General features: G+C 43.0%; 2 protein-coding genes across 6 annotated transcripts in view; one reads left to right on the forward strand and one right to left on the reverse strand.

Annotated features, from left to right (window-relative positions):
• Window positions 1-12,052, forward strand: part of TTC38 (tetratricopeptide repeat domain 38) — a 30,620-nt gene extending 18,568 nt beyond the window's left edge. Inside the window, exons 16-17 of the mRNA XM_066549516.1 lie at window positions 9,135-9,266; window positions 11,972-12,052. The gene's annotated coding sequence lies outside the window, so the exon portion shown is untranslated. The remainder of the gene's footprint in view (window positions 1-9,134; window positions 9,267-11,971) is intronic.
• On the reverse strand, window positions 285-25,572 carry LOC136556363 (protein mono-ADP-ribosyltransferase PARP12-like). Of its 5 annotated transcripts, none has more exons than XM_066549510.1 (16): window positions 25,174-25,570; window positions 23,027-23,159; window positions 20,181-20,430; window positions 19,963-20,070; window positions 19,516-19,584; window positions 18,468-18,554; window positions 17,836-17,904; window positions 17,210-17,311; window positions 14,005-14,128; window positions 12,641-12,806; window positions 10,672-10,792; window positions 10,006-10,102; window positions 9,520-9,601; window positions 4,753-4,883; window positions 2,695-2,846; window positions 285-2,119 (listed from the first exon to the last, which is right to left on the reverse strand). In XM_066549510.1, exons 1-16 carry the CDS (start codon window positions 25,452-25,454, stop codon window positions 1,740-1,742), a joined length of 2,352 nt encoding a protein of 783 aa, XP_066405607.1. In that variant the 5' UTR covers window positions 25,455-25,570; the 3' UTR covers window positions 285-1,739. The 5 variants fall into 5 exon arrangements, with proteins under 5 accessions (XP_066405607.1, XP_066405608.1, XP_066405609.1 ...); XM_066549511.1 differs by having other exon boundaries at window positions 9,520-9,598; window positions 25,174-25,569; XM_066549512.1 differs by lacking the exon at window positions 19,516-19,584 and having other exon boundaries at window positions 25,174-25,569.
• Between the last annotated feature and the right edge of the window lie 450 nt (window positions 25,573-26,022).

Consider the following 26,022-nt stretch of genomic DNA (forward strand, 5'->3'; position numbering starts at 1 on the left):
TTCTTAGGACTTCATTAACTGCTCAGAGCAGCTGTTTAATTACATGAAATCTAACCAAACTACCCCACCACTTTAATATTAAACATCTCCTAGTTAGGAAGTTGATTTACAGAAATATTCTCTCCTTAGCAATTAGCTGAACACCTACCCTACAATGGCAGTCCAAGTGTGCAATTCCCTGATGTAGAAACACTGAAGGAAGACAGGGAATGCAGGCAGGAGCTTGTTCACTCAGCATACTTAGTCTTGCCGTGTTTATGTAAAGACAAACTGCACACTGAAAGTGCCTGAACACAGGTTTTATTTGCAAATACAGCAAGCTCAGTAATTCAGGAATTCTATAGGCAAACAAGAGAAAGAAAGATCTTTAAAAGTGTTAAAATCTTCTCCACGTGTTTTCATTTAGTTCTAAGTAATTTTAGTAAGATTTTCTGGATTTATCTCTTCCGTTCTTCTTGGGAAGAACTCGCTGTCTTTGAGTGGTTCACAGATTTCTATCACAGATGCAATAACCTTAGAGGCTATTGGTTTTTCTGTAAAGCTTATCTGAAGGTAAAAATTACTGCTCCTCTGTCCTCAGTCCCACCTTCCCTCTGAACAGCTAAAACTGCCTGAATATGGCATTTTGTACAGAGGGCCTTCAGTTTGATCCACTTACAGACTCCCTGCTAAAATCCAGTAGAAATTGCAGAGGTTTCTGACCCAGGATCACCCCCAAACCAAAGAGAGGATCCTCACTTGTCAGCACCCTGCCCCATGCAAGTGGGCAGCAGAACATGCAGACAGTGCCTTGGGACAGCACTTCTACCACTGGCCTCAGGAGAACCTAACTGGTCTCTCTTGGTCCCATTCTAATCTGGAAAAACGAAAATTACTGCACAAACAGGACAGAACATCTCCATGATCCTTAAGGAATTTCTTCTGTCCTACTGTGCTACGTGGCCAGACCCACTGGAAAGCCTGGCTCTTTGGGACACAGCCTTTGTGTCCTTATGCCATTAGTTGCAGCCAAACCACCAAATTTTGGTATCTGCGTACTCACATGTGGTGGCTTTCACAGTTTCAGTTGAGCTCTGCTTTTGTGTAGGTTACAGCAAGTAACTGCTCATTTCCACAAAGAATCTGATCCAACAGCTTTCTGATCCATCTGCCATTGTACAGATGAAAATTCTCGAGAACTAACAACATGGATTTAAAATATGCTTTTTCTTTTTTTGTTTATCATTTTAACTCAAAACATGTACCAGCATTAACAAGCAGTGCTTTGAAAACAAACTCAAGTCATTATTACCTACACTGAGTTCTTTATAATAATGATAGATGAGAGGATCAAGAACAGGTGAATTCTGCACTGAAAAGAATTTCTGGCTACTAAAAACCTGACTGCTTCCTTTAAAACTACTGTACTGTTAATTTTCCTTTTAACCGTTTGCAAAGAGAAGTCCTCTCTATTTTTTTAGACGATGCATTTACAATTATTTCCCCACAGCCGTCATAACATTCAATTTCCCATCCCACAACTCTGATTTTTCTGCTATGGTTATCAAAATGTCTGTGCTTCATTTAAGAGAGGAAGAGAAGAAGATAAGGCAGTCACAACAATCTGCTTTGCCAGCTCTCCTCAATGCAAAAACTGGATTAACATTCCAAAGAGCTGTATTAAAAAGAAAGAAGTCACCAAGTAGGAGAACACCTGCAATACGAAAAACAAGATGAGGGACACAAACTGCCACGTTCCTCTAAGATATAACACATTTTCTTCCCTCCTCTCTAGGCACTCTTGTTCCTGTGTCTTTCTGCTGTTTTGTTCCTGTGTCTTTCTGCTGTTTTATTCCTGTATCTTCCTGCTCTCTTATTCTCTCCTCTCTATACTCTATTATGTACTCTGGGTAAATCTGGTGTTTTTCAAAGACAACAAAAACAGCAGGATTGAACTCATCATCCACACAGCTGTCATATAACCACAGCTTGGCAGCACACTTCATTGGGGGCCGGACGAAGGCGGCGTTGCCTTTCACGTAGTCTCCAACCAGAACACGAGCCACGAACATGGAGTGTTCCTGCAGCGTGGTCTGACAGTAGTTGTGGGAATAGCAAGCATCTCTAGCAAAGTAACTTCCTAGAAAACAAGATGGAAACGTGGGTCTGAGGAGAATCTGTACAGTGGCAGCAAAATCTGAGCATCTCATGGGTTTTCAGGAGGTATCTGACTCAACTTTCAGGACTTCTCTTAGTTTACAGAATATCACCAAAATTTTTGCAAGAGAGGGGACTGCACTATGTCATTTCTATTCACTATTTGCTATTTCAGGAGTAATCTTCCAAAGCTTTACCAATAAGCACACTACAGGTCTGTGTGTTGTGTTGAGGGACAGATAAGAAAACATGAGGACCTTCCAAGATCACAATGAGGGCGTACACGCCCCTCTGCTCCCTGCCATACAAACCAATTTGTAAGTTCAAATTATGGTCTCAGACATCAGAAAATGCCACCTACAGCAAATCCCAAATCACTAATGCTCTTAACACCTTGTGAGAAGACTTACCCCCAACCCAAAGCAAATCCTGGTCCTTCAGAAGGATCATAATACCAATTCTTGTCTTTTTTTTTCTCCTTCTACAGTTAAAGACTTCAGAACCTTTGACTGCTCCACTTTCAGGGGAGTCTCAGCAGACATCTCACTTTCTACATACCCTTCCCATATTTAGTTCCATTGCTTCCACAAATTCTCCAGTCAAAGTTCTGACTGCAGATCGTTTCCATGAAGGTGACGTCAGCTCCATGGAACAGGCGTTTTTCCTGGACTTCCTTTCCTCCATTTTCCCTTTTCATCTTTTCTTTTTGCCTGATAAAAATGAAGGGGAGGAGAATGTGAACCATGGAAGAAAGTGGTTTTTTAAACAATTCTAACAACTATGTAACATCTACACAAATGTCAGCTGGATGAGGTTTCCAGCCTGCTCTACCCTCTCAGAAGATGAGACACACTAGCAGCATGACGAAAAAGATGAGATGAGCACTATTGACACAACTGCTCAGCCATGATTTTGGCTTTACTCAGGGAATTTAGGCATTTGACACTATTCCAGTTGCTACTGTGCCAACCTGTTGCTCCTCTGTAGGGCCCTACTGGTTGTGCTGTAAAGGCCCTTCCCACTCAAGCTCTCAGTGGAGTAGAGGCACCATTCACCTCAGAGGCTCTGTGCTTCCATAGTGGCTCAGAGCTGGAGGCAGCTTGTGCTCCCTGCCACAGCCCCAGCTCCTGCCCCTGAGAAGTCACTGCTGCTGAGGAGATGGGGCCAGGACACAAACCCAGCCTGCTTTGCCCACTGCTCACCTGGCTGGTTGAGGCCAGAGTCAGACTGAGCTATGAAAAGGCTCAACTCGTATTTCCCATCATTATTCCTCAGCATCCAGACACCTCTCAGTTTTCCAGAAGCTGCTGAAGTGGACATGACAGTAATATTCTACAGAGAATCATCAGCCACAAATTTAGCAGAGCCAGGGGGAGGGGAGAATCCTTCCAACTTGTAAATTAGTAAATGGAAAGTGAAGAGCAACAGACTGAAACTTGTTCATTGAGAGCTTGCTATGATGTGGTGAGGCCCTGGCACAGGGTGCCCAGAGAAGCTGTGGCTGCCCCATCCCTCAAAGTGTTCCAGGCCAGGTTGGACAGGGCTTGGAGCAACCTGGGATAGTGGAAGATGTCCCTGTCCATGGCAGACTGGATGAGCTTTAAAGTGTCTTCCAACCCCAATTACTCCATCATCCTCTGGACTTGGCAATGTTAAACTCTGCCTGCTTAGCCTAATTACCTCACTGGAGGAGGATAAAAAATATGCACTATTACATGCTTTGAAGTCTCTTATGTTTTGCTAGATGAAAAGGTTTTATGAATCAGTTTCTGGGTTCCATCATTTTGCAAGTGAAAGCATTTATTTGAGCAGTATTTTTCTACTCCATTACCATTCCATACAGTCCTTGAATACTTACTCTTGTTTTAAACTAGACAACTGTTCTAAGCAACAGCTTAATCCTACATCAAACTAACTTGAACATGTTTGAACCCCAGCTCTAATCTGCTGGTATCCAGCTTGGCCTAAGTACTTAGTGTTCAGTATCACTGATGCAGATGTTGAAAACCAGAAAGGAGCTCTGGAACTCAGAGATCATCAGGTTAAAACACAAGGATTCTCTCTCAGTGAATACTGACTTTGTTCAGCAAAAGCACCTGAAATAAATCTGACTGGAACAAAAAGGCCCAAGCAGCCTTTACTCTTTTTAGTATTTCATATACTCTAATGGATAAAGATTTGTAACAGACAGAGCACGTGTGCAGCAGGCAGTTATTGCTCCATCCCCAAGACAATCACTGTGTATTTCATATACTCTAATGGATAAAGATTTGTAACACTGAGCATGTGCGCAGCAGGCAGTTACTGCTCCATCCCCAAGACAATCACTGTTCCACATCCCTGTAGGTATCCTCATCCCAGTTCTGCATCATCCATGTCTTTCTCTCCATGCTCCTCTCCCCCTCTTTCAAGGAGCCAGGCAAAGGGAACCTCCCCACAGAGCATGGCATTCTGTGGAAGGGCCCAGACACCAATCTCACTCCTGAAATTCTAATAACTAAATACCAGTCATGTCAAGGCACAGGTGACAACCTCCTTTCTCTCCTAGAAAGGACATACAGGACAACCTGTTCTTGGAGACTGCCTCCTCATAAGGACAGGGAAACAAGTACTAACCACTGAAACACCTTCCAGAGGGATGGATTCTGAATCCTCTGTATTTTAAGGATGCTGTAATTTTTCATAGTCTGATGAAACAGCTGCTTTATTTCATTGTATTCAGAGGTTGTGTTGCTGATCACCACTGCCTATAAAATACAAAGCAAAGCAAAAAAAGGCATGAGGCTGCAGTGAGTCTGGAACATGCAGAAGCCTTATTCCAGCAGATACACTTTCAGAAGGGTCCCCAAACTCTGCTTATGAAGGGTAATTAAATGCTTTAGGTCATGACTACGTGAATAACCAAATACCAAGGAAATCAGTCGGTCACTCCTGCTTTGCAAGGACACCTCACCTCTCTTCAGGAAGGATGTTGAAAGGTTTATCATCTCCAAGAGTTGACACCTGCAACTTTAAATCTCAATGGAACAGAAATTGCAAAAAGAAAATTTGACAGATTATTCCAGAGAGTGTTAGTTTTATATCTAAAGCTGATTAAGAACAAAAGATCTTAGATAACAGCATCATTTGTAATTAGACATTTATGGGAGCTTCAGCTATTAAAGATTAAACAAACAAAACATAGATACCCCCCTGGCATTGCAGTGTCTTACCTTTTCAAAGTTAGAACTTAGAAAGCTTCACTTTAATGTGGACTTCAGAAAAAAACCCCTCAATTTCTAAACAAATGTGACATCCAATACCTGCTTAAACAAATACATCTCCTTTCCCAAAGGAAACAAAGTCTGTTTAGCCATTATCCTTTTATTTATTTATCCATACATTTTGTGTTTAAAAATCCATTAAGAAATGCTCATTTTTCCCGCAGCAAATTTAATGCAAAACAAAATTAAAACATTACTCGAGCTCTTCTGCTTGTTTATGTCATGCATGAATTTTCCATTTTTTTCTTCAAAGTAACTCATGTCTTTTATTTTCTAGAATCAACATTTATCTCCATAAACTGCAAAAGTGTGATGCTGGCAGGCTGATGTCACCTGGCAATACTTTCCACTTTACCACAACTCAAGTCAAGTGGGAACTCAAGATTACAAAGTGAGATCCCAACATCCCATGTTCCAAAGTGTTTTAAGCAGGAAAGCTGTGGCCATCCTAAAAGGTAGCAAGGAAACTAACATCTTACCCTACCAGGTAAAAATTCCCTGTTTTAGAAAGGTGAGTTTAGAGAGAAAAGAAAGTAGGATAAAACTTGGGTTTCACAGATACATTTAAGTACTTACTAATGAGGAGATCGCCCACAGAGAAGTGTTCCAAAGATTAAGAATGAAGTCAGCTGCACAAGAAAAAACTATTTCTTTGAATTTATTTAAAAGCCTTTAAAAAATTTAGTGAAATTTCCTATGGCTCAATACAGGATCATTTTCCAAAGCTTTACAGCACAGCACATAAAACAATCAGGATGTGCAAGCAGTGATTGTCTGTACAGTCTGTGGCACCACAGCCCAAGTTGTTCACCAGCACCTACAGGATGAATATCATGTCACTGTATTTCAGGACTACATCTTTTATTTAGAGTCACAGAATGGTTTGGGTTGGAAGGGATCTTAGACCCCATCCAGTGCCACCCCCTGCCACACCTTCCACTATGCCAGGTTGCTTGCAGCCCCATTCAGCCTGGCCTTGGGCAGGCACTTCCAGGGATGAGGCAGGTTCTCTGGGCAACTCTGTGCCAGGGCCTCACCAGCCTCACAGGGAAGAATTTCTTCCTAATACCCAGTCTAAACCTACTCTCTGTCAGTTTGAAGCCATCCCCCCTTGTCTTGTCACTCCAGGCCCTTGTAAATGATCAGCTCAGCACAAGGGGGGTTCAGGGGCAGGACATGTCCAGCCGTCACCACCAGCACCCCCAAATCCTTCTCCCAGGGCTGCTCCATCTGCTTATCCCCAGCCTGAATTGCCCCCAGGGGTTGTCCTGGCCCAGGTGCAGCACCCAGTACTTGTTGAACCTCACTGGATTCCCATGGACCATTTCTTGAGTTTGTCCACATCCCTTTGGATGGCCCTGTCCTTCAGGTGTGTCACCTACAGTGTTCAGCTTGGTGTCATCTGCAAGTTTTTTATACATGAACAATTCCCACTTAAACTACAAATGTACTTTTGCTCTGCTGCATCCTTCAGGGTCACGGTGGGATTCTTGGGGTGTCCTGTGCAGGGCCAGGTGTTGGACTCTATGATCCCAATGGGTCCCTTGAACTCAGCCTGTTCTATGATTCTATGATCTCTTCCTGAGGAACTGTAACCTTTCTAGGTAAAACAGAGGGTCAGCCATGATACACAAGGCCTAATCCTGTAAGAAAGGTACTTCCATTATTTTATCATATGACAACAAAGCTGTTCTCCTTTCCATGAAATCTTTGTGGGCTTGTCCTTATTTCCACAAGGATGCTTCTAGTGCTAATAAAGGATCACAGCATCACATTGCTGTTGAAGGCTTAGATATGGCATAACTGCACAACTTCAACTTTTTTCACCTTCAGGCCTGAAAAGGAAATCCCACTGAGTGTGAGCATTTGCTACACTGTTATCAGAGAGCAGAGTTCCCAAGGCAGAGAAGGAATTGCTCTGGCAGCAATTCCCACCAGTGTATGACTGCACAAGAGCAGTACTCTGTGACTCACACCCTGAGCTCTGGGGTGTTGGAAGGAGCAGGGTTGGTACTGGTGGCAGTGAGCCCACCAGAAGTGACATCTATAAAATGCACAGACACTCCTCACATTGCATCCTGTGCCTGGTACAGTGCAGCAATCCTTGGCCTGCATGGCCAGGATTCAGCAGCACATCAGCCACACAAAGACTGACAGGAAACCACACATCCAGTGCACACTTTTCTCAGTTGTACATTAAAGAGACAATTTTAAACCCAGCAAGAAGTTTCAGGATATAATAAATTCTTTTTTTTTCCTTTAAAACTTTTAAAAACTACTAATTCCACTTTGTGAAAACATAGACAGGAGAAATTCACACCAACTTCCCAAACAGTGTTACTAATTTCCACTGTGCATTTTATACACTTCTTTCTACAGAACTGTTCTCAATGACTTACAGATTAAGACATAGCAATACTCAAAAAATAAGCAATGTTACCAAAGCACAGATTCCCATTTTAAGCCAAGATGACTTTCTGCCTATCTCACAGGTTCCTTTTTAAAATGGATCACTTCCAGCGCAGCAGATTTTGCCAGGATTATTTGTCAATGTCTGAAGAGAAGGTAGTTCATCGAGTTGTAGCTGTCAGCTCTTACAATGGTCACCACAAGCATGCAGAATCCCAGCCACTCCCAATATTACCTACTGCAAAAAAACAAGCTTAGGGTCCCACAGAAAGATTTAATCTAGCCCAGGCTTTCACTTTTAGCACCAACAGGTATCATGGGCATTGTTACTTTTCCTTTCCTGTGAAAGGCACTCACAAGTTAAAGAGATATTTTCTTAGGTGCCAAACTGAGCTCCTTCTACTCACACATCCCCACATGTACAACCAAAAGATACTATGGATCTGTGCACTGCATTCCAAAGCTTCCCACATTCACCCCAGTGACTCCAGAAACACCCCAACAAATGTACTCAACTAAAATTCAAACAAGTTTTCAGAGCAAGTATGGGAAGCAATTAAGTACACACAGCTCAAAAGACCTGAACAGAACAGAGGTACCTGCCTTTCTGGCACTCTTTGGAAAAATTTGTGCTTGTAAGTTAAGATGCTGATAAGCCAAGGGAATAGCATATTCCTTTGTTACTTCCACTGGGCTCCAGATATCACAGGCAAATCTTCAAGTGGGCTGACTGCCAGATTCCCACACACTCTCATTATTATTTCATCTTTTCTTTATGAAAGTCATGACTCAACAGGAGGGTCTCTCTAGTAGTTTTGTCTGACCCTGTCTATGCAGTAAATAATCAGGTGTACTTTGCTATCAAATCTTGTTAAACCACTGTCTCCTTCACTATCAAATTTTGTTAAATGGTGATTTTGTATCAACATAGCACTCCTCTCTTGTAAGTGAAGTGCTTTACTCCACCCTGACACACAGCCACACACTGGTGCCCCTCAGCCCCCAGGGTATCTGTGCCAACACAACCTGGTGAGCATCACACAGGATCCTGTGACACAGTCAACAAGGAAAGCCTCTTACACTGCTCCTCAAGCAGCACTACACAAAGGGCCCCTGTAACATGAAAAAGCCTTTTTTTCTAGTCCTGCAGTACTTTCACAAACTGTGCTGCTCTTCCAGAAGGACTGCAGGACCTAGAAATCTAAAAAACACCCACACATTTTGGTCTTGGTAGACCAAATAAAAAGCTAGACTTTGGGCTGACAGGGGTTGGGTTTGTTTTGTGGAAGACATCACTGCAATGTTTTTTTTAATTTGTGGTTGTAGATCTTTATTTCTGCCATTTCCTGTGGGCAAGGTCTGCGCTCAGATCCATGCTGTATGTGACAGTACTGGAGGATACAGAGATTTCCTTTCCTGGATCTCCAATCCAAATTTACTCCTCCTGTCTCGAACTTGGTGAGTTTTGGGTTTGTTTTTCTTTGGAGTTTTGAGTTTTTGGTATGTAGATAAATGCCTAAAATGCATTTGAAGTTAAGGCAATTTGGGACTTGTTTCATAAGCCCTTGGGAGATCACCTAGATCTTTAGCACACCCACTCAAAAAATTGCTCCTGTCCTTTTTTAGCAGCCACAGTTACAGTTGATTCAGTTAAGCTCTGAATCTGTGCCTTTCCATCAGAATTACAAGAAGGGGGAAAAAAAATAGATACCTTGTATCCGAAGTCAGGCAGTGCAGATGCATCCCAGTGACTAGGACAGGTCTGATTTGGAATAGAAGAATCCCTTTGGCTGCTTGCAAACAGACAGAAATGAAGTGTTAGTAATTCTAGTACTGCTCCATTTGGAGCATCCCCTTTGGCCAATTCCTATATTTAATAATTAACAAAATAAACCACAAAGAAACTGGGAAATAGCCTCAGTCTGTAGGCTGAGCTCTGCATGCTGCCACTCAACCACCACAGGCCTCTTGCACTTGCTTTTTAAAGTAACAGCTGGAGTACCTGGAGTAATGTGTACCCCTGGCAGCAGGTGAGGCACCACAAGTGCAGTTTGTGATACAGTTTCTGTTCTTCAGTCCCATGGATAGGCTTTCTCCAGCAGCACTTGGGTCTTTGTACAACTACTGCCAGCACTGAGACCCATTTTGCCTTATGATTACTTCTAAAATATGAAAAAACAGCCTAAAGGGCACTTACCCTGTCTTTATCTTCTGCACATCTTCAGAAGACACGAATTTTGGTCGCCTGCAAACCTGTCTTCGAGTTTTAAAATGAGTATTTGTCTGAATCATTTCTTGAGGAGAAAAAAGAGAAGGAAAAAAAAAAAAGTCATGAATAAGTCTACAAGACAGGGTCATCTTGTCCTCATCAGTCATCCTTTAATGAAAACTGCATATTCAGTGTCAATTCTACCTGCTGAGTAGTTGCACAAAGTCTGTATAAGCTTCCAGTCTTTCCTGTACCTCTGTGACTGAACCTGTGCCTATCCTGCTTGCTCCCTCAATCCACTCAATGCTCTTTAAGCATTGCTACAGCAGCACAAAGATGCCTGACTTGTATTTTTTACCATCCACAGTGTTAACTTACTTTCCTTAAAGTTTACTATTACTTTATGTGAAGACTATGAACCTTTATATTCCTGGTCAGATGTGAGTCTGGAGAGTGTGAAGGAGTAAGAGGGGAAGGTTCCTTTTGTGAGGAATTTGCTTTGGGCCACCACTACCTCACTTCCAGTAAGTGAAACTGGTGGTGTCAGGAAAGGAAGTCATACCTTCCAAAAACTGGGAGACTTTGCAGGAGTCCATAAAGCACTGTATAGTGCTATAGTGCATAGCTGTAGATGAAAACCTTTAAAATTACTACCTTTAAAATTAAGTTCATACTGATGTTGGCCAGCCTGGAAAGGTACAATGGCACATGGATCTGCTTGATACAAATTCTCAATAATAGCAGAAGATGGTGAGGTCGCGCTGTTCCCTTCTTCCTTTGTGGGGAGAAGAGAAAAAAATAAAGAGAATGAGAAGTATTTAGTCAGGACTAAACCCTGGATAACTAGCTGGGGTAGAGGGAAAGAAAAGGCCAAGTGTAGGATGACAAGGAATCTACCCAGAACTATGGTGGCCTGGGCTGAGTACTGAATATTTGTAACATAAACACAAATACATAATTAGTAACTTTAAATTCCTGTAACAACTTGTGCTGGTTCTGGCTGGGGTAGAGTTAAATTTCCTCCCAGAAGCTGGTAGTGGCTGTGCTTTGGATTTGTGCTGGAACAGTGCTGATAACACGGGGATGTTTCAGTTATTGTTTAGTTTAGGCATGCACACAGCCAAGGCCTTTTCTGCTCCTCTCCCACCCCACCAGTGACAGGACTGGGGGCACAAGGCCTTGGGAGGATACACATCCAAGAGAGCTGACCCCAAGTGGCCACAGGGCACCCCAGCCCATAAGGTGTCACTCCTGCATACAAAGCTGGGGAAGGAGGGAGGGAGAGACATTTGGAGTGATGGTGTTTGTCTTCCCAAGTCACTGTGAGCTGTGATGGAGCCCAGCTTTCCTGGGATGGCTGAGCACCTGCCTGTCCAAAGGAAGAGGGGAATGAATGCCTTGTTTAGCCTTGCTTGTGCACACATTTTTGCTTTAGCCTTTTTCATTTTCAGGGTCGAAAAGGAAATCCCACTGAGTGTGAGCATTTGCTACCCTGTTATCAGGGAGCAGAGTTCCCAAGGCAGAGAAGGAATCACTGCTCTGGCAGCAATTCCCAGTCTTTATCTCATGCCATGAGTTTTCTCACTCTCTGCCCAGTTCCATGGCAGGGGAGGGGGCAAGGCTGAGCTGCAACCAGCTGTGATGGGTACACTCAACTCCTTACCAAACCAAAGTAACTTTGGTTCAGGCTCCAAAGGAAGCAAAGGCCTAGGCCAAGAACTCTTCTAGTCTAAAAACTTTTCTAGTCTAAAAACCCACAACGGAACAGGGTGATACCGTGAGCATTGATGCATATAAGCTTGGAAACAAACACTGATGATGTGATTAATGCATGAATTAGCAGGTGGTTCTTCCAAGACTAAGTTGCCAAGGAAAAAAAAAAGTTGCAGGTGTAAGGAATCTCACCTTTTACTTTGCTTGTAATTTACTATGAATCAACCACTTCATTCCACAGACAGGAAAGCCTGAGTGAGCTCCTTGCAAGCTCTCCCTGCTAAAGAGCAGCTGGACAGCTGTGATCTCTCCTGGACCTGGGTGACTCCTTGAGGTTGAGTACTCTGTGAGGTTACTCTGATTCTTTTAAACTGTGCTCTATCCAGCATCTTTCTCTGTGTACTTTTCCAAGCCCCTGGATCACCTTTGTGTTCTACCATTTGTGCTGCTATACTGTAAACCATATGGGATAAACTCATCTGCCGTGGGGGAGGGTGAGATTCTATATATATTTCTTTTCCTGCATTTTCAGATAGGTTACTTTCTCATCAGAGGACTTGGACATACATGGAAAAAGACTGCATTTGACCTGAGAGAGCAGAGCAATCCTTGCATGTCCAAGGAAGGAGGGCGTTGCTTAAAAAAGAGGCAACTTCTTCCCAAGTATCTTAAGAGCAGTGTCTACATGTTAAATCTCTATGGAGCCACGGACAACTCCAAAAGGGAGCTCTCTTTCTTCCAGCCTGTCAGCATTTTATCACATCTGTTACAAACAGATGTAGCTTCACTGCCTTACTCAACACTGTAAAATTCAAGCACAAAGACTCAATCCTACAGAGAAAAGGGGAAAGGATGCAGAAGCTCCACATATTCCTGCAGAAGTAATTCAAAGCACAGGATGTGAACTCACTGGTTCTCCATATTCAATCCACTTGTCTTGGTTATTCTTCCAGTACCAAATCCACTGTGTGGTCAGCAGGAATGTGGGTTTTGTGACTGATGATGGTGTAGAGAGGCGTCGAACCAAAGAAGAAGAGCAGGTCATTGTCTGGAAATTAATGTTCTTACTTGGCAAGCTGTAAGGACAAATTCAGGTTTATTAGAGTTAGCAGTACATATTTTATCCTCTCATCCCCAGTTTAAGCTGCTGCCATTTACTTTAATATAAAGTAACCAAACTTCATTAGATCTGAAATAGGAGTATTTATTTCCCACAGCACATGGCAGCTCTGAAAGCCATTTCCAAGCTTCAGAAGTGAACTCTGGCCAGTGAGACACCAAATGCCACCTCAATCACATGTCACACTGCCAGCTTTACAGATAACGTCAGGCTCCAAGTACAGTGTGGCAAAAGGAACTTCTGTTATAACTAGGTGTGGTTACAGTCTTTCTCAGTACAAAAGCAGAATGTACAAAGTGTGGGACTGAATTTGCCAGCAAACACCTGCAGCCTATCAACTTTGTTCTTTTTCTGTGGTTACAAAGGATGCAATCACAGCAACCACAGCTGTGAGTTCTGCAAACTGCATTCACCACTGCAGCCACCTGGGCTCTTACTCCTGCAAGGCTTGAAAAGTTAATTCCCAGGAAGGAAGACTTTGATGGCAGCCTTCTCTTGGGAATATTGCTTGTGATCTCCAGAAAACTGCCAATCAAAATCATCTGGTGCCTTAAGAGGCATGGGCCAAAACTAGAATACTATTTTGTGAAGCCAAACTTGGGGTGCCCTATGAATCCAGGTCACTTTGAGTGGGACTTTTCAGAAAGGAGCTAAAAGGAAAACATGCTCTTAAAATAGAAATAAAAAAGAAGAAGAAATAAATGGGCTGCTTACACAAAGGACATTTAATAAAATGTCTCTAGGTACATAATAGATTACTATTATTGTTAACTAGCTGCAGTGGGAAAGAAGTAGCTATAGAGAAGGACCAGCTCTGAAATGTTGCCAAAAGGCCCAACTTCATTACTGTAAATAAACTGATTAATGATCTGAAATACTAGTATTTTAAACACTGGCTTTTTACTTTGTACAAAGTTTTACATGCAAGATATAGTTTTGTTATTTTTAGAAGACAAAACTGGAGTGGGATTTTCATACAATCGTTCTTTCTTTGCTTTTTTAAAAGGAAAAATTCTTATTTTTAAATCCTCCCAGCTTCTGAGAGGCTCAGTAACCAGAGGCTGAGAAGTCAGACATCTTCAGGAAGAAAACACAAGTATTCCTACACAGGCTCAATCACAATACTCCAAGCAAGGAGTCCAGCATTACTACACCTGCTGTTCTTTGGGTCACAATAGGCCTTTTCAATTTCCTCCATCACGGAAAGTTCTTTCCAGTCCAACCCATCATGTATCTCCCATTTATATGGCAAATGGTAATGAACAGATTTGCATCTATCTGTAACGAAATCAGACATAGTCAAGAATTCTGCAATCATTAACACAGAGAGCAAGACAAGAAAAAAACCAAATAGAACCAGCATCTTTTATACTTGGAGGCTTTCTCTCCTGGGCTTTGGTATAAGCAGTGAAGACAGAGTGCTGAAAACAGAAGGGGAGTGTGTTTCTGCAGTCTTACCAAGAAAAGCAACATATACATATATATATATATACACACACACACACTGCCAAATTTATTTGAAAGACACCTGTAGTGGTTCGCTAATTTGAGATTTTTTGGTTAATCTACTAATTAGTGTAGTGGGTTTAGTGTTGGTTAATTACTAGTACGCTTAATAGAATGTACTGATTTGGTTTTTGTTGTGAGATAGAATTAGGAGAAAAGTAAAATAGGATCAAAACTTTAAAAGGGTATAAATAAAAATTTAGTGATAGTAACTCAAAGAAAGAGTAATAAGAATCAGAACACAATTTTTAGGACACTTCTCTTTACAACTTTTTTTTTCCTCACTGATAATGTAAAGAGAAAAAACCTAAAATCTTTAGTTAGTTTACTACTTCTAGAATAGTCTTTCTTTAGTTTACTTAGGGAGAGAAGTCCTTGTTAATACTTCTCTACAAGAAAATAGTTCTCTCATGGCTCTTAATTTCCACAAATAGCATCTGTTTGGGGAAATTTGTAATCATGAAATCTTTCTCATTTTCTGTAAGTTTGTCTCATAGTTGTGTTTATGGGCCATGTCAACTTATGGGGTATTGGTTTAAAGATGAGTTGTTTAAAAGCAAAAGTTCTTAATATCTATCTCTGAAATTATCTACATCTAGGAATATAGACCTTTTCTTTCTTTGGGGTACAGGATCTTTATCACTCATCTCTCTTTTTCTTTTCAAACTTTTTATAGGATTGTAGCTACTTTAACACCTGTTTACTTTAGTATGGAGGTTTTTGCTCGATATCTACAATATCTACAATCTACACTTTCATTTCCTCATACTTTTAAGTGTTATAGGGAAAAAAAGAGTCCTTCTCTATAGTTCTACAAGAAAACTTTAGCCTAAAACTAAAGGCATTTTTTCATCCTTCTTATTTGGGACTTGACTTCTTCTTCATTGACTTTGGTGTTTTTATGTTGTTTCTTTATGTGTTTGTACTTCCATCTTGTTCTCTGTCACTGTTGTATTTTCTGAAAAATCCCTTTGCCAGGATTCTTCTCCTGGGAAGCTGAGAAGCCTCAGAGAAAAATGAAAGCAATAATTATCTGATTTGCTTCTCCTGTGTTTTGCTGCTTTGGAATGTGGTTTGGACATTGTTTACCAACTGATCATTGATTGGTTTCATGTAAATTGTTTTAACTTAATGACCAATCATGGTCCAGCTGTGTTGGGACTCTGGTGAGAGTCACGGGTTTTTCATTAATATCTTGTTAAGCCTTCTCTAAGTATCCTTTTTTTATTCTTTAGTATAGTTTTAGTATAATATCATATCATATCAAATTAGCCTTCTAAGAACATGGAGTCAGATTCATCATTTCCTTCCTGCCACGGGGGATCCCAGAAAATACCACAGTGAGGGAGGACTGAAGTATTGGAAGAGTTAATATTTTGCCCAGGGCTTGCAGATGGTTATGTGACCCCAGGCTCCACTGGGGCTGGGGGAAGTGGTTAGCATTTCAGCAGCTACTACAGTGATGGCTTCTCCTCTGCCCCTGCCTGGTGGCCATGGGGGGCCCAGTGGGCACCCCGTGGCAGGGGCCATCTGGCCAAGACAGAGGCCGGGCCAGCTGTGTCACCTCTTTGCCAGCCAGAATGGAAAGGAGAAAGTTTTTGAGGTTTTTTTGTCTTTAACTTGTGTTTTTCACAGAGGTGTGTACAGATTTCCAGTGGTTTAACAGACTGTCAATTCCCAAAGCCAAACACTGATTGGTTTCCTATCAGACATGGAGGAGATTGCTAGCAGCCTCTCCTAAAACATCATTTCTGTGATGCAAAACTAGCACATTACCAGAACCTTCCCTTTGCTGAGACACAACGCTGGCAGCTGGGAGAGCAGTGCCACAGACAGGAAGTGCCTGTTGGGTGTCACACAACCGTGTGTCTCAGCTGTAAAAAGACCAGTCTACACAACACATAAACACTCTGATATATTTGGTTGTCTTTTCCTTAGTCCCTCAGAAATCATGGGGTGGTTGCCAAGGCCTGAAGGGTCTTCTTCTGACTGATGCTCCACATTCAAGTATGGATCAAACATCTTACAACTTTCTGGCCCAATGTCGCAAATAAAGCGCACTCACACTCCAACAGTTAGTTACTTGAATTTAGTTATCTGGTGGGCACAGTACAGCTGCTTTGAGCCTCACCTTCACAGTTTCACCCAGGTACACTGTTCACATTACACAGGGTCTTTTGGCAAGACCAGGTGGTCAGAGGAGTCCTTTAAAAACTGACTGGACCAGATCAGGGAAAGAAAATGTCATGATACCTCCTCATAATTAAGGAAGAGCCAAACCTGGGGGTTAAATGACTGTTCAGGACAGCTCCCAAATACAATTACTTATATTCTTCCTTCAGACCTCTGTTCTGGCCACTACCAAAAAGACAATGGACTAGATTTATCTTTAGCTTAGCTGGTACAACTAAGTGGCTTTTTAAAAATGTTTTAACATCAGATCACTTTTTAAACAACTGAATGAGGGAGAATATGGCTATTATCTGATCTACATAGGATAAAGGATAGCATACATTTATGATCTGTCAATAATGACAGCACAGTCAACTCATAACTTGATTTTCTAGCAACAGAAAGGGTAACACTTCACACTTAAAGGGCTTTGCCACAGAAATGTACCCAAAGCCTGCCCCCATCAAAGAGCTAAAATAGGCTGGATTACCCAGAGGATAAAGGGTTTAAGTACACCATTTGGCTTTCTTCTGATTATGTTTGTAATTCTGACAGTTTATTAATGACTTGGAAAGAAAAGAAACCACTGAGGAGGCACAATTGTCACCACTAGCCCAAGCCACTGAGCAGGAGTCCCTCTGCAAACAAGTCTTCAACAACATTACTTTTCATAAAGCTTACCCTTGTTTTTGCAGTACTTCCAGACATAGAACAAACAGATCTCATCACAGGTATCTTTTTTGTTGTCTTTTGAAGCTTCTTCAGAGGAACTGTCCTTTTTACCTACAGCAAAGAACATAACAATCCATATTTGCTTAAAGAGAAAGATCCTGCATTTGGTACTTCCTCCCAGAAATAACAAGAATGTCAAATCCTTGCAGTAGCAAAGTCAAGCACTTTAAGGATCTGACCATCTCCCATACAGCCCAACACAGAAGTCAGAGCTTTGTGACTGAACAATAAACCCTGACACTGGAAGGAGTCTCAGTGAGAGACCTGACAAAGCCAAATTCATTGCCTAGAAACAGTAGGCAAGGGAAGATCCTGCATGCACAGATACAATTCTGTCACCTTCCTAGCTAGGGAAAAACGTGTCCAGAACAGAACAGAGTGCTGCACAATTTCTGCTTGGGCAGAAATTCCAACACTGCTCTGCTGGCCATCTGGTACCATGGATTTCAGCACACAGCAAGGCACACACATAAGCTGCTGCACTCAACTACCACATGGAGCTGTCAGGCTGTGTGAAATCAAGGCCCAGTGAAAACCACTGGTCTCAAGACTGGAGAGTTGTAAATAAATCATACCTTTATCTTTACCTCCCACTCCTGCTGGCAACTGGTCTTGGCTCTGGGCAGGTCCGGTGCTACTGGGACCTGTGTGAGAAGATTGAATGAGCAGCACTGCTGGGCCACAAGCTCAGCTAGCTGATATCCTCATCTCTGTGGAGAACTATGTCCATCACGTGTGTAATTTGATATGAAACATTACACCATCCATGTGTGGAATATCTAAAAGAACCTGTCCAGAGAGTACTGGACTCTGACAAGCTTTAAAGCCAAGGTCCTTCTGCCCAGAAGAACAAGAGATCTACAAGTTGCTATTCACTCACTGGAAGGTGTATCGAGACAACTGACAAAGCCATATTCATTGCCTAAAAGAGTAGGCAAAGGAAAGATGCTGCATGCACTGATACAATTCTGTCATCTTGCTAGGAAGGATAAAACGTGTCTAGGACAGTAGAGAGTCCTGCACAACGCTTGGGCAGAAATTCCAACACTGCTCTGCTGGCCATCTGGTACCATGGATTTCAGCACACAGCAAGGCACACACACAAGCTGCTGCACTCAACTACCGCTGGGAGCTGTCAGGCTGTGTGAAATCAAGGCCCAATGAAAACCACTGGTCTCAAGACTGGAGAGTTGGAAACAGTCCATACCTTTATCTTTACCTCCCACTCCTGTTGGCAACTGGTCTTGGCTCTGGGCAGGTCCGGCACTACAAGGTGTTGAATTTGCAGACAATCCTAACATGGGAAGAGATGAGAATCTTGACTCCATGTTTCAGAAGGCTGGTTTATTACTTTATGATAGATATTATATTAAAAGAAAATGATATATTAAAACTATACTAAAAGAATAGAAGAAAGGATTTCATCAGAAGGCTTGAAAGGAATAGAAAGAAATGATAATAAAATCTTGTGACTGCTCACAGCTTCGACACAGGTGGCTGTCATTGGTCATCAAGTAAAAACAATTTCACATGCTGGGTAAACAATTCTCCAAATCACATTCCAAAGCAGCAAAACATGGAGAAGCTGAAGCTTCTCAGCTTCTCAGGAGAAAAGATCCTAGTGAAATGATTTTTCATAAAATATGTCTGTGACAACTGGGACCTACGTGAGAAAATTGAATGAGCAGCACTGCTGGGCCACAAGCTCAGCTAGCTGATATCCCAGTCTCTGTGGAGAACTGGAATATCACATGTGTGGAAAATCACACGTGTGATTTGATATGAAACATTACACCGTCCATGTGTGGAATAGCTAAAAGACCCTCCAGTACTCCAGAGAGTACCGGACGCTGACAAGCTTTAAAGCCAAGGTCCTTCTGCTCAGAAGAACAAGAGATTTAGAAGTTGCTATTCACTCACTGGAAGGTGTTTCGAGACAACACCTCTACTGACAAAGCTGTATTCATTGCCTAGAGACAGAAGGCAAGGCAAACTGCTGCATGCACAGATACAATTCTGTCAGCTTCCTAGCTAGGGAAAAACATGTCCAGGACAGAACAGAGTGCTGCACAATGCTTGGGCAGAAATTCCAACACTGCTCTGCTGGCCATCTGGTACCATGGATTTCAGCACACAGCAAAGCACACACATAAGCTGCTGCACTCAACTACCGCTGGGAGCTGTCAGGCTGTGTGAAATCAAGGCCCAGTGAAAACCACTGGTCTCAAGACTGGAGAGTTGTAAATAATTCATACCTTTATCTTTACCTTCCACTCCTGCTGGCAACTGGTCTTGGCTCTGGGCAGGTCCGGTGCTACTGGGACCTGTGTGAGAAGACTGAATGGGCAGCACTGCTGGGCCACAAGCTCAGCCAGCTGATATCCCAATCTTTGGGGAGAATTATGTCCATCACATGTGTGATTTTCCACTAGCACTCCACTGCTGATACCACAGAGGTGCAATTACAGTTACAAACCCCAGCTAGTCACCGTTATTGCCAGCCACTCAACTGCTGTTTTCAATGCAGTACTTCAGGCAATAAAAGTGCAGCTCTCCCTCCCACCACATGATTGTGCCATGACTTACTCCATTCTTGCAAGTGCATAATAGCAGAGAGGAAAAAATGTGTATATATTGCAAGAAGAGAAATACAAAAGCTGATTCCACAAGGAAACAGTTGGTACTATTATCTAGGTATTTACCTTCTAAAGGTGGCACATCCTGCTTGCATTGCACTGTTTCCAAAGTTGTCTTCACTTCTTTAACCCTTCTAACTTCTGGCTTTTTCCAATTATCATTTCTGTTGCGTACTGAAAGCATCAAAAGGATGGTAGGGTTTAGCTGGGAGGTAAGGCAAGAACAGTTCCTACCTCTATCATACTCAAAATCATGATTAAGACCACTATTTCTTGCAACTTACCATACACCCTGGGTTCCCTGGTGAATTCCATATGCTTGAAATCACATATAGCCTGGAAGTTTGAAGCTGTCTTCCTATCAATGCCTACAGTTTCCAACACTCTCAGTGCATGGTCATCCAAGAGGTTATGGGAAATGATGCATCGAGGAAATCTGCATCTCCCCTTGAGGAAGTGTTGACAAACATGAAGCTTGTTGCAGTTGCTTTGCTGCATACAGTGAGAACCTTTTTTGTTGAATAACTGGCAGGTCTAAAAGTGGAGAGGATACAATAAGAAATGGAAAAGCACATTAGAATTTTTGTTTGTCCTACAGGCATACAGCTTTAACAGCAGAAAAATGGCAATTAAAACTCATGTGTTTATTGTGACTTCTTTAAACCAGACAGATTCCTTGCATAGAGGAGCAGGCATTTTAAGCTGACTCATGCATTTTCACTTTTGAAATTGTACACGTTTTGTTTCCAAGAAAAGCCAACCCAACAAGCTTAGGAGTGCCAAAAATGTATGCAAGACAGTTGCATAAAAGAGTGGTTTACAGTCATTCTATTTTAAAAACCCCTACAGCATAATGAACAACAAAGAACAAATATCTCCATAAAAACATGTACACTGTGTCAAATGAGTTATCATTTCATGGAGCTGAAACTCAATTTGCACTTCTTATTTGTAAAACTTATCCTGCATTGAAGATTTGAGCTTATAAAATGGTAAGAAGAATGCTTTGAGATTAGAGTACATATGGAAAAAGCAATGCACTTCTTTATTCCTCTATTCACTAAGAAAGAGGTACACAGAGAATCAGATGAGTGACCAAATTACAGACCAAAAACTCCTTCACATTGAACTCTAAGCACCACAGTAACAGTTTTGCTCCCAGAGCAGGCTGTAATAAGAAACGTTCTTTGAAGAGGACACACAGATGTCTGGCAGAGAGCCCCAGTATCACACTGGGACTCTCACAGGTCCCCTCCAAATCCCTCTTCCCAGGAGCCACCAACCACTGCTGAGGGATGATGGGTTGGGCATCAGTCAGTGGGTGGGGAGCAACTGTACTGGGAATTACTTGTATCTCTTGGGTTTTATTAATTTCTCTCTCTCATTCTCATCACAGTTATTATATTTTAGTCTATTTCAATTATTTTAGTATCCTTATCTCAACCCACAAGTTTTACCTCTTTTCCAATTCTCCTCCCCATCCCACCAGGGTGGGAGAGAGCAAATGGCTGCATGGTACTTATCTGGGCTTAAGCCATGAAAATAGGGAATCCACTACTTAGCTACATCAAGAAAGAACGCTGTCCCCTTGCACCTGCCAAGTAACAAGAACAAAAACCAACCAAAAACAAAACAAACAAACAAAAAAACATGAGAGCCAGAGAGTTGAGGGAAAGTGAGAAAACTCCTGATGTTGTGGTGCTGTTGTGTTGTTTTACTCTCAACCCCAGTTCAAGTCAGAGAATTCCAAAGTGTCCTTTTCTTGAGGTTCCTACATGCCATGTCTTCACACACAACCAGTCAGCATTTCTAAACAGGAAACAGCCAAATTGGCTTTTACATCCAACCTCCAAACTCTCAGGTTTATGAATGGCCTGCATTGATCCCAGTTTTCTCTTGGTTTTGCTATTTTACTGCATGACAGGAGTTAAAGTGCTCAATTACAGGTAATTAACGATGCCTGCCAGGGGTGAGGGCTGAACAGATTTCTAGTAATCACTGAAGGGTAATACCAACCAAGAACAGTTGCTACTATTTGCTCACTACTGGGAACAATTAGTATTCTCCTTGCTTACCACCACGCTCCTTCAGTCTGCCAGTAAAACATACTTTAAAACACTACACAATTTAAAAAAAAATATGCTTTGTCAAAGTCTAGCACTTTAACAGCAGGGAACAAAGAAACAATAGAACTGTTGTGTCAACAAATCTGTGGAGATTATAACCTGCAAAAGACAAGGGCAGTACTTTGGTAATTTCTTTACCAGGAACAGGGCATGACTGACTTTCAAACAGCCATACCTTGAAGACAGTACTGCCCTTATACACTCATGCTGAACCAGAATGAAATGCTCAACCAAATTTAACAAAATCAACGAGTGGCATACAAACTGGGCAAAAATTCTTTTGTAGAAAGCCAGTGTACAAAAACTCCATGCACTTTGGAAGAGCCACATTTGACACGAAACTGACTGCAGCCATTTGGTCACTTTCTCACAGGTTCTTCTCATCTCCTATACCCTCAAGCACCAAAATGTGTGCAGGCCTGTGCAGGCCTACATGGACTGGAAAAGGAAAGGGGCACTCACTTCCCTGTCATCTCACAGAGAAGAAGCAACAAACTGGGTTTTGGTCATGCCTTTTACCCTGCAAGCATGTGCAATTATTGTGATCTTTCACTCTCTCTTGCTTATCTCACCCTCTGTAAACCTCTGGTGAAGTTGCTGACATTTCTGTTTGCTTGTTTTGAGCAGCTTTATGGCCACCCTGCTGAGATAACAGAGCTGGCACACGAGACAGGCTGTAGCCTTGCTGCCCACTTCCTGCTATCAGAGGGCAGGTCTGCTCCCGACACATCCCAGATGACAGGGCCTTCTCCAGATGTGTGCTCTGAGTACCTATTGAACAGTTTTACTGCTGTGACGGTGGTTTTTTCATTATTTTAAGTACACAGCCCATTCACAGATCTGGCTTTTTGTTTGACATTGCCATTCCCATTCCTCCTTCATTTTGACTAATCCCATTTCATATCTTAACAGCTGGACATTAAGATCAGAAGTCCATATTCTCTCTTGCCCTCTCCCATTCCTAATAAACCATAACTTTCTCTTAAGAAACCAGTACAACTCACATCAGGGAGGAAGAATGCATCATTCTGGAGAAGCAGGACTTGCAGCTCATTCTCACTGAGGCCAGACAAATCATGTTGTTTTAGAACTTTCTTGTTCTCCGCATTCATGATGTCATGAGAGTACTTACAAGAGCTGCAAGAAAATACAGAGAAATATCAATGTTTACTCCCTTAGTCGAGTTGATTTAAATCAGATAAGGTACAACTTGATAATGTACAACTTGGGAAAAGCCACGAGAGAAAGGTGGCTTGGTGAGAGTCTCTGAACATGTAGATGGTGTCTGTAATTAGCCAGAGAATGGACAAACAGCAGAACTCCTCTGTGAAGTGTGGTGACCCTATCCTCCTCATTTTAAACCCAACTCCAGGCATTCTTTGCCTCCAGGAAGATCCAAGTCAAGTCACATGAGCTAAACCCGAGGAAAAGTTAATTTTAAAGGAGTACACCAAAAATGCCAGAAGTTACGACAGCCTTCATTTTGTGAACATGGAAGGTTGTTGTCCTAGGGATGGCAAGTAGAGAGACATGCAAGAGTCTGCATGAAACAAAAGCAACAGTGAAGCTGAAAACAACACATTTTGTTATCTTCAGTGGATGTGAGGTTTTCTTAAAAAAAATCAAAATCAGGTAAGACATTTTAAGTTATGAGTTTTGATTAAGGAAGCAATTAAGCTACAATAATGAAGTCAGTGCTGCCACTTACAAAGCCAAAAGTCTGATGAGTATGAATTAGAGAGGCAGATTGTAGATTTTTTTTCATCTATTTGAAATGGTACTGCAAATCAGTAACAGAGAGGAGACACATACATAGTCAGCCTGTGTGTTAATTTAATGCAGTAAAATGCAGCTTCCTCATGTCCTGCTCTTCAACACATGATCTGATACAGCTTTAAGATCAGACATACTCAACCAGCAAAAGTACCTGTTAATTTACCAGATTCAAGTCTAGCCCTTTACTCTTTCAGCCTCTAGTTAGCTCCTGAAGCTCTCCTCATGAGTTTTACCTCAAGGTGTGTCTGGTCCAAGGTGTGTCTGTGTTTACTGATCTTTAACGCATACCAAAGTGACTCCAAATACTATGTGCTATTGAGAGGGCAGGATGGCTTATCATTATGAAGGGAATGGCTTCATTGCAAACTTTAATTCACACAAACTCATCCATCATGAGTGTCTGCACATGTCAAGGCATTTCCAACACTGAACCCCATGGGAGCTTGCTCTATTGTCTGTAATGTAACAAAAAATAAGAAAATCTGATCATCCTAATGATGAGAGAGAGACATGGCTTTCCCCCTCCCTGCTATCCAGATCTTAGTGCACAGTGATCCATTTTGTTGGGGCAGAAGAGGAAGGATCCAGTGGGATCATGCACGTTCCTAACACTGCATCAGCACCAGACCTGGGGCTTGGGAGCTGAAACTACAAAGTTTTTCCATCAGTAATTGTAGTGGCAAGGCTGGGTTGCTCTTCTGCATTTGCCTTTGGTTTCCTTTTATGTTTTTAAAGCCAGGCACCACCTTTGGCCACCTGTGGCTAGAAGAGGCTGCCAGGCCTGCCCATCCCACGAGTCCTCCCTATTCCAGAAACTGGGACTAATGCACCTGGGTGATCAAACAGTGCCTCTCAAAGAAAGGGCCACAAGCCAAGCAATGACCTCCAGCAAAACTCAACTTTTGTAACTCTCTCGAGCGAAACCAGAGGGCATGTCAGCACTTTGCTTTTTCCTTCTGAGAAATAGGTGTGAACAATTCCACCCAATTCAGCCAGGGAGGGCTGAGCGACTCGTGCGGAGACGAGTAGATTGAAACAAACAAAAAGGAAAGAAACAAAAAAACCCCATAAATCGTCGGCTTCTACCGACACAGCGGGGGCAGGACACGAATCCTTCCGGAGCAAGGATCCCCCGGGGCTGATCCGAGGGCATCCTGCCCGCTCCTCCCAGGGCACCTGGGCGGGAGCGGCGCATCCAGCGCGGCGTGGGATGAGGGGGCTGCGGGGGAATTTGAGGGGTGTGAGGGGGTTGGGGTGTGTGAGGGATGGGGGGTAGGAGGGTTGGAGGGTGTAAGGGAGTTTGGGGGGATGTGAAGGCGTTTCGGGGGTGTGAGAGGTTTGGGGCTGAGGGGTCTGCCCGCGCCCCCGCGCTCACCTGGGCCCCAGGTGGCACCTGCCCAAGAGGTGCTGCTTGCAGAGGTGCAGCCGCTCGCAGCCGTCGCACTCCTTAAGGACACAGACCCGCGCGTCCGTCACGGCCAGGACCACCTGGCCGCCCTCCACCAGCAGGAACCGCCCCGGGCCCGCCGCCGACAGCGTGTCCTGCAGCTGCTGCGCCGACAGCCCGACGTTCTCCTGCAGCTCCCGCAGCCCCAGCCGCCCGCCATGGGCGCACAGCGTCTGGGTGAGGAAACTGGACACGGCTGGATCGCACATCCCGCTCCTCCGCCCGGGACGGGACGCGAGCGGACTGTGGCAGGAGCGGGGCGGGAGCGGGAACAGCAGGAGCGAGGCGGGGACTCGTCACCGCATCTCGGCCGCGCTCGACGGGAATCGAAACCGAAGGCACGGGCGGGGCCGGCGGCTCGGGTCGCGCTGGGGGCAGGGATGTGCCCGGCATGGAGGCCTTCTTGGCTGAACGTCACACGGGAAGTAAATAATGCAAGGAGTGATTGAAAGGACTGTGAGGTTTCCTTGTTATTATCATGGAATCACGGAGTGGCTTGGGTTGGAAAGGTCTTAAAAATCATCTCGTTCCGCCCCCGACGTTGGGCAGAGTCTCCTTCCACTAGACCACGTTGCTCCTGGCCCAGAACACTTCCAAGATGAGGCAGCCGCATTTCCTCACCTTACTAACTTTTGCTCTCTCTCGACACTAACACAAATCCAGTGCAGAGCATTAAGGATATAAAGCAGGATAAAAGACATAACATACATAAATGACTCTAGTATTTACGTGGCAATGCCATTACTTTTCTTTCTTCCTGGCTGGCAGTGAGTTGCT

Source organism: Molothrus aeneus, chromosome 5 (assembly GCF_037042795.1).
Source record: "Molothrus aeneus isolate 106 chromosome 5, BPBGC_Maene_1.0, whole genome shotgun sequence".
Taxonomy (NCBI): Eukaryota; Metazoa; Chordata; class Aves; order Passeriformes; family Icteridae; genus Molothrus; species Molothrus aeneus.